Source organism: Fopius arisanus, unplaced genomic scaffold (genome assembly GCF_000806365.1).
Source record: "Fopius arisanus strain USDA-PBARC FA_bdor unplaced genomic scaffold, ASM80636v1 scaffold00015, whole genome shotgun sequence".
In the NCBI taxonomy this organism is placed as follows: domain Eukaryota; kingdom Metazoa; phylum Arthropoda; class Insecta; order Hymenoptera; family Braconidae; genus Fopius; species Fopius arisanus.
The window spans coordinates 786,015-793,956 of record NW_011887754.1 but is presented as its reverse complement, the minus strand read 5'-3'; the positions used below and the strand labels follow the sequence as shown (position 1 = coordinate 793,956).

The 7,942-nt window shown below is 41.3% G+C and overlaps 3 protein-coding genes across 3 annotated transcripts in view; 1 reads left to right on the top strand and 2 right to left on the bottom strand.

The window, feature by feature from the left end:
* Window positions 1–686: 686 nt before the first annotated feature.
* Window positions 687–3,653, top strand: AIF (Apoptosis inducing factor). Its single transcript, XM_011299725.1, has 8 exons — window positions 687–967; window positions 1,143–1,408; window positions 1,565–1,625; window positions 1,716–1,870; window positions 1,944–2,074; window positions 2,181–2,745; window positions 2,873–3,433; window positions 3,515–3,653. Exons 1-8 carry the CDS (start codon window positions 871–873, stop codon window positions 3,584–3,586), a joined length of 1,908 nt encoding a protein of 635 aa, XP_011298027.1. The 5' UTR covers window positions 687–870; the 3' UTR covers window positions 3,587–3,653.
* Window positions 3,654–3,704: 51 nt separating this feature from the next.
* Window positions 3,705–7,920, bottom strand: LOC105263489 (protein broad-minded-like). Its single transcript, XM_011299726.1, has 10 exons — window positions 7,435–7,920; window positions 6,808–7,345; window positions 6,178–6,721; window positions 5,787–6,124; window positions 5,483–5,673; window positions 4,978–5,394; window positions 4,577–4,896; window positions 4,185–4,359; window positions 3,898–4,113; window positions 3,705–3,832 (listed from the first exon to the last, which is right to left on the bottom strand). The coding sequence occupies exons 1-10, from the start codon at window positions 7,897–7,899 to the stop codon at window positions 3,713–3,715; spliced, it is 3,324 nt and encodes a 1,107-aa protein (XP_011298028.1). The 5' UTR covers window positions 7,900–7,920; the 3' UTR covers window positions 3,705–3,712.
* LOC105263490 (TBC domain-containing protein kinase-like protein) overlaps window positions 7,435–7,942 on the bottom strand; it is a gene marked incomplete in the record, with an annotated part of 4,092 nt that continues 3,584 nt past the window's right edge. The window contains 1 exon segment of the mRNA XM_011299727.1: window positions 7,435–7,942.

Here is a 7,942-nt window from a genome sequence, read left to right as displayed (position 1 = left end):
GATTTATTAGCCAGTTACAAAAGAAAAAATTGAAATTATTTAAAAAAAAAAATGAATGACGGCGGGATCGAACCCTGGCCGTCGGCGTGCTAGCCGAGCGCGTTACCGCTAGGATAACGCACTATAACAATAATTTAATTTCATTAGGAGTATATATTTTGCAAAAGTATCGTTTTAAAAAATTGCTAATTTTTCAATTTCACTGGATATCTTCTCGATTTGCAAATATTCAGTTTTTAAACGATATTTCCATTAATTAGCCATTGATAAAAAAAAAAAATAGGAATTATAAAAAAAAAAAAAATTAATGTTGGCGGGAGCGAACCCCAGCCGTCGGCGTGCTAGCCGAGCACGTTACCGAAAGGACAACGCGTTTATTATAAAATTATAATTTCATTAGTGGTATATCTTCAATATATTAAATAATTTTTTCCATTGAAATTCCACAAGATGTGGCTTCCCCCTTCCGCTCGTTCTATAGTCCGCTAAATTTCAGTTAAACAATTAAAAAACAAAAAGCATTCAGACCGCAGAAAATAAAATTCACCCCGTCGACTTGATAGACACCCCCGCATTGCAATAAAAACTTGGTTAATAAAAAAAAAACACCCCAGCATAGCGTGTGGCGCCCTCCCTCTCTTGGGGTGCAGTGCTACGATGCCGCTGGGGTCACTCAAACCCCCAGAACTGACCCTCTACTTCAGTCAATCCTCTTTGGGATAACGAATCGAAATGATTTACTGATCTTCACCATTGAGGTTATAGTTGTGTACACTAAAATTTAACAGTGAGTATGGCAAATATGTCATAAAAAACGACAATATAAATAAAAAAAAACGTGCAGTGATACGATAAAATAAAAAAGACAACATGTTGAGTTGTGGGCGAGGAATTGGACAAATATCGCGCTTCACCAGACATGCTTACCCCAATTGCATAAAATCTGCAGTTTTTGAATTCACTGGCAGTGCGTATCCCTCAACATTACTTTATTTGTCTATCATTGTTTCAGTATATCTAGAATAGGTCACATCTAACGAGATTTTCTTAATTAATTAATATAACGTGGGAACACGTGAAGAGGGAAGGGTTAACCTCTTCTTGGTGTGAGCTTTTTTTAATAATGATGATTGGGTTTTTAGGAATTGGTAGTTTGAGACATGCCAGTGATGGAAAAATTGACAAATCTGGGAAGCAACGCGGGGCGACTCTCAGGGCTGAGGAATGCATGCCACCAAAATTGAGTAAAACCGATACCTCGGCCAAGAATTCTGGTTCCTGTCCACCAGAATGTGAGGAAATCTGTGGAAAAATACCCGAGAGGGGCCCAGGGAATGACAACAACTCTCCCAAGTATTGGAAACAGATTATTGCGGTTATACTTGTCGCAGGGGTTACAATTTACACGGTAATTCTTGCATTGTGACAGTAGCTTCCAAGCGATAATAAAGTATCTCAAGAGAATTCTCATAGAGAAATCCGGAGGCCGGATATCTCACGTTAATGGAGAAACATTCAATATTTTATGGCAATAAAATAAATAATTATCTTTTTTCTTCTTCAGTACACGCGTATTGACTCGCTGAGAGACAAGGAGGGCTCAGCATCCAAAAATTCCTCGAAAAGTACGAAAAATCATATTATCATATTTATGGCCAGTTCCGTGGATGATTAATACTACTGTTAACTGATTAATTGTTAATTTTTTTCTGCAGAGAAAAAAGACAGCGATAAAACGGGCAAGGCAAGAGCCCGCTACCCAGTGAGTTCAGCTGCCCTCCCAGCAGATGTTCCCTATTTATTAATCGGAGGGGGAACTGCTGCATTTTCCGCATTTCGCTCGATAAAATCTAAGGACCCTAAGGCTAAGGTACGTAGAAACCCCGAAATGATGAAAACGATCGAACAATCCGGTCAGAAGCCTCAATGAATGGCATCAACAGGTACTTGTGATATCCAATGAGCCAGATCAGCCGTACATGAGACCACCGTTGTCCAAAGAGCTCTGGTACAATAAAGACAGAGAGGTGACAAAGCAGTTGACTTTTAAGCAATGGAATGGAACAGAGAGAAGGTAAATTTAATTCATTAATTTGGACGTCTTGTGTCGAAAACTATTGAATTCAAAATATTGAAGGATTTTTTTTATTGAAAAAATATAGTAAGACTTGATTTTTCAGTTTATTCTACGAACCTCCAGAGTTCTACTCAAGCGTCGATAACCTCATGAAATCTGACAAGGGTGGTGTTGCCGTAGCAACAGGCTGGACAGTAAAAACTATTGACCCCTTCAATAGAATAGCAATCCTCGAAGATGGCTATGAAATAAAATACGACAAGTGTCTCATTGCCACCGGTACATCGCCAAAAAATCTATCGATATTTGAAAATGCTGATCAATCAGTTAAATCTAAAGTCATTCCGTTCAGGACGAAGGATGATTTTCTAGAGCTCGAGGAGAGGCTCGCTGATCCCAAAATCAAGAATATTGTTATTGTTGGAGGGGGTTTTCTGGGATCAGAACTCGCCTGCTCTCTCTCACGAAATCTTCAAAATACGCAGAGACGTGTGTATCAGGTTTATAAGGAGAAGTTTATAATGTCGCAGGTTTTACCGGAATATTTGAGCGAGTGGACCACGAAGAAGTCTGCTCTAGAGGGTGTCACGTGTATTCCTAACGCTGAGATTGAAAATTATGAAGTTAATAAGGGACAACTCAATTTGATATTGAATAATGGCAAAAGGGTAATTGTGCTATCAAATTTAATACTTAACTGTAATAATAGAACAAAAATAACTTCCTCCGATGGGGGCTGATCTATGGCACAAAGGCATAAAAATACTAACAATAAAAAAATATATTTGCCTGCAGATCGACGCTGATCAGGTGGTAGTGGCTCTTGGAGTGAAAGCCAATACTGAACTGGCTGAGCCATCGAATCTCGAGGTGGACCCAGATATCGGGGGATTCCTGGTGAATGCCGAGCTAGAAGCACGAAGCAATTTGTGGGTAGCTGGAGATGCAGCTTGTTTTTATGATGTTAAATTGGGTCGAAGACGAGTTGAGCATCACGATCATGCAGTCATCTCTGGAAGACTGGCTGGTGAAAATATGACAGGAGCTGGCAAGCCCTATCTACACCAATCCATGTTTTGGTCAGACCTGGGACCCGACGTTGGTTACGAGGCCATTGGGATCGTCGATTCCACTCTCCCGACAGTTGGAGTCTTCGCTAAGGCTGAGGACAGGGACAGTACTGCCAAGACAGGAGCTCCATCCAGCAAAGATCAATTGAAAGCAGAGGGAGAGATCCATCACCCCACGGAATCAGGGCAGGACTATGGAAAGGGAGTAATTTTCTACCTGCGAAATGATACGGTCGTTGGAATTGTCCTGTGGAACATCTTCAATCGCATGTCACTGGCTCGTCAAGTGAGTCTTCCCAATTATTTATTTATTCTCCACTTAGATACAAGATTTTTTTTGTGAATTCATCATACATTCGTGTTGAAGGTTTTGGCGAGAGGAACACAATATGAGGACTTAAATGAAATAGCCAAGCTGTTCGCCATTCACGAAGAGTAATTGTCGCGTATCACTCGCCAATTCAAATAAAAATGTATAAAAGAGTTTCAGAACTCGTACAAATCAACTAGGCATTTAATATTTTGAATTAAAGAAAAAAAGTTGAAAAATTGAACGAAAGATCCCTCATTGCTGCATCTCTGTGGATTTGTTCAAGGTCAAGGATGGGAGTATTTGATTCTGATACTTCTTCTCTAATCGGTCCATGTAGACGAGGTAATTGTGGCACTGGTAACTGCTTAAATCCTAGACCAACAGGAATTGTTAATGTTAATATTTTGATTTTTAATGTGAGGTAAATTCATACGTACGATGTTTTCGGGCCAATATTTTTTGTCGACGATGTCCTGCATTATTTTCTCTTCGCAGTGTTGCAACAGGGAGACGCAATAATAAATTATGTAATCTGGGGAGTACAGTACGCATATCGCCATAAAGTGCATGATTTCAGACCATTCGAGAACTCCCCAGAAGCATTGCAACAGAAACCGATTGCAGATCATCCACCATTTTACTCCGAATTCATTCTGTATAATATAATTCGCATTTCACATTTTACATCTTTAAAATAGTAAGTCCTCTATTAGCCAAAACATACCGTCATAGCATAATTTAAAACCGGAAATTCTTGCGTCACAATCGAATCAATTCCCTGAGCCAATAAAAACTGCGGTGTAAGGCCTCGATTGCTCGCATCGTGAGAAATCCCCAGAAAATTCCACATGTAAATTCCGGATGGAAATCGTACGATGTTCTTCACAAAAGTTTTACACCTGCAACCCACGAAAATCGATAAGTCCGTGATGAGAAATAGAAGCATGATCTGGTTTATAAAACCGAAATGAAGATTAAGTTTTCAATCTGAGACTTGTCGATGATGATTAAAGTCAGCTAGAGTCTGGATAGATTCGGAGAAAAGAGTGTCGATTTGGTATCTCTTTCCTCTGAATTATATTCAAATAGATTCGCGGCTTGCTGAGACGCCCGCACCTGTCCAAATTTCCACCGCAGATGACGAAAACTGTTCCAAGGAACCAGTCGAACCCTTCAAAATACCCGGCTCTCGGGTACTGAATGAATGTGTGAACTGACTCAAAAACTTTCTTCAAGTCATCTTTGACGTTCTGTTTGTTGTCGGAGGCCTCCCAGTGGTCTTCAGCCAGTCTGATGACCAAATCCAGACCAACATCTTCTTCTGGCAGCCACTCGTAACTTGGAATTGATTCGGAATTCCATTTGTACACGTCCACCCATTCAACGGCGGCGATTGCCCGCTCCATTTGCTCCAGGAGAGTCATGTACGTGGAATGCTGCGTAAATTATCATAAAATAATAAAGAGACACTTTAAATCAATTACGATGTCAGATATTTTATATTATTATTTTCACACCTTCATTGGGCCCTGAGAATTCCCGTAAGCATTCCTGATTTGGACAACCCAACCACTGTCTCTGAGACCCGTCTCTGACTTGCAACCGTCCAGGAATTCCTCAAGTTCCGAAGAAGCACCAGAAAATGAAAATGAGCCCTTGTTCTCAGGAGTCGGAGGAGGGAATGCAGAGTACAATCTAGATTCCTGTGGGTTCTCATCACTCGTCAATTTTTCCAGTTTATGTCGGATGTAGTAGGATTTCGATAAAATACTATGACGGAGAAGGCTGCTCTCATCAATCAGGTGAACCTCATGCGTCTCCTCAATTCCATTTCCCTCGACGCAATTCTCTCCGTCACTGAATTCCTCCTCTGGCTTCTCCTTTTTTTTAGTCACTTCCATGACACAAGACTCTTGGAGTTCCAGGAGCTTCAACTGCATTTATTCCAGCGAAAGCAATTAGAAATGGAGAAATTAATGAATAAAATTATTGGCAAGGCTGTTATAATTTGAGCTTTAATACCTGGAGATCGTAACGAGTCATCAAGTAAATTAAAACATCAAGATTCCAGATGACTGTTTCTAATGACAAGAGGCTGATATAATGAAAGGGAGAGTCAATTGTTATGGAGTGTTTGAACAGTTGACCGAGATTCCGGGGATAGCCAGCAGTATCTTCAGTAGAGTCTTCCTCCATCATGAAGATGAAGAAACCTGAAGATCCAAATTATCACAGTGAGGACAAAAAACTGTTGGAAAAAAAGATTGGAATCCAACGCACTTTTTCAATTTTTTATAATAATTGGCAGAAATAGGGGGATACCCACATTTGGTATTCAGTGAAAACAAGGAGAGGACGTGAATGAATTTCTGAATGTGTTCGCAATCGCGAAGGTCAGCGAGATTCTCCTCTTTATCGATATTATCGTTTATCTCGTCCAGCAGCATTGATACCGTGTGGGGGACCAGATCAGCCATGAGTTTGGATCCTGCATTGAAATGACTCACTGAGGAGATGAAGGAAATGATTTCGTTGGAGCTCCAGGAGTGTCGGAATGGGTTTATGCAGCCCCGGATGAGTTCCTCGAAAGTTAACTGATATTTCATGAGTAATTGTAGTCCCAGAGGCCACGCAACGATTTTCAGTAAAGTTTCCTGTATAGCACTAAAATTGGATTTTTGAGAAAATCCAAAGAATTCTTCAATAAAATAACATACCTGTCCAGAAGTTGACAGCTATTCTCGTGTCTTATTGAATATTTCTGGATTTTATTGTAGAAATACTCCATCGAGGGGTACAGTGTGTTCCTCAATGGCTCTTGAATGATATTGAAATTCTCCAGAACGGAGAAGAGTTTTCCCACGAGTGCCAGTACCTGGACGACGTGATCGACGTTCATGAGGGCTATGGGTTGTCGTAGGAGATTGGATGTATAATCCAGGAAGTCCGAGGCTGGCGTGAATGGAGAGACTTCCCGAGGGGAGATACATTGATATTGGGATGTGAAAAATGTCAGGCCATCGTCAGAGTCGAGCATGAAGTTGATGAAATCGAGAGTGTGAGGCCACAGATTTCCATTGCTCTCGGTCATAAAGTTCCTGAGAGGCATTAGGGCCGCATCGCCGACACTCGAGTCGAACGCATAGGTTGGACGATCGAGAATGATTTTCAAGGCGTTTTGGGAGGCGTTATAAATGGTCTTCGGGGTCGTCGACGTCGCCAGCGAGTTGAGGGAGTTGACGAGGAGTAATGTAAAATCATCTGGAAGTAACGAGAATCAATTTTACGCTAATTTAATTCAATTCCAATTTTGTTGTAAATTATTTCTATTATCATGAGATTCTGACCTCCGACGACCATCGCCGACGGCTCAATCCAATTGATTGTTTGAGCTACCAAATTCAGGCAATGCAGGTATGTTATTGTTTCCACAGTGTCGCCTGATATGTAAACCGAGCGATAAATCGATTGCACTGCGTCATCTTTTATGGAAAAAGCCAGAGAACCGTTGAACGGGCACTCTAGCCCTTTCTGCACGATTTCACCCATCGTCTGGAGTAAAACCGGGGACTTTGATAGAGCACCGATAAAAGTCTTCCTCGTCGCCACGCTGTGCATCCACTTTGCACTCCAATCTGCCTGGGGCTCGAGGAGCGATACCAGATTCATGACACTGAGATTTTTGCAGTGCAAGCTCTTCTTGTTCTCGTTGCACGTCAACAACATCAGAAACTGATCGATCATCTCCTCCAGCGATCTGTCAACATTCCTCGTGCTCTTCAGCAACTCCTTCTGGTATTTAACGATCACGTGGAGAATTCGCAGGAGCTTCTCATGAAAAAATATTTTGAAGTTTATGCCAGTTCCGAAATTTGGGAAACACTCCTGAAACCCACAATAAACAAAATTATTTTACTGGCTTTATAAATAAAATAATAAACAATGGATAAAATTTGTCTATAAAGAATTCCCGCCTGAAACTTCTCTGAATAATATTCTGCCTCGAAAGAGTTCATGAGATTGGTGTAGACATCATGGGATCGAGGGCTGTCGAGGAGTTTCGTGTGGATTTTGAGGCTCGCCTCGAAGACGGCCTTCGTAGAGTCGGCGATTCCTTCCTTCAGGAGTTTTAGGAGTTGTTCGAATGCCTCAGTGTTGGAATTGCTGGATAAATCACTCTCGAAGAGGGTCTCAAAGCCTGCGAGGCGCACGTGGACTGGTCTGTCAGGAGATATCTCTTGAAATATCGAGGAGAGATTGTTGTTTTCCATTTGGGGGCACCAAGTCTCCGAGGTCAGATCGTCACTTCTGTACGACTGAATGTTCTCGTCGATGTTCTCCAGGTTTACACTCGATTGTAAGGTCTCTTCGATATCCACTGAGTTCTTCATTCTCTTCAACGCTGTGATTATTTCGTCCACTTCTCGGGACTCAGTCATTTCGCTCGCGATTAGTTTCAGAATCATTTTAGACTCACTACCT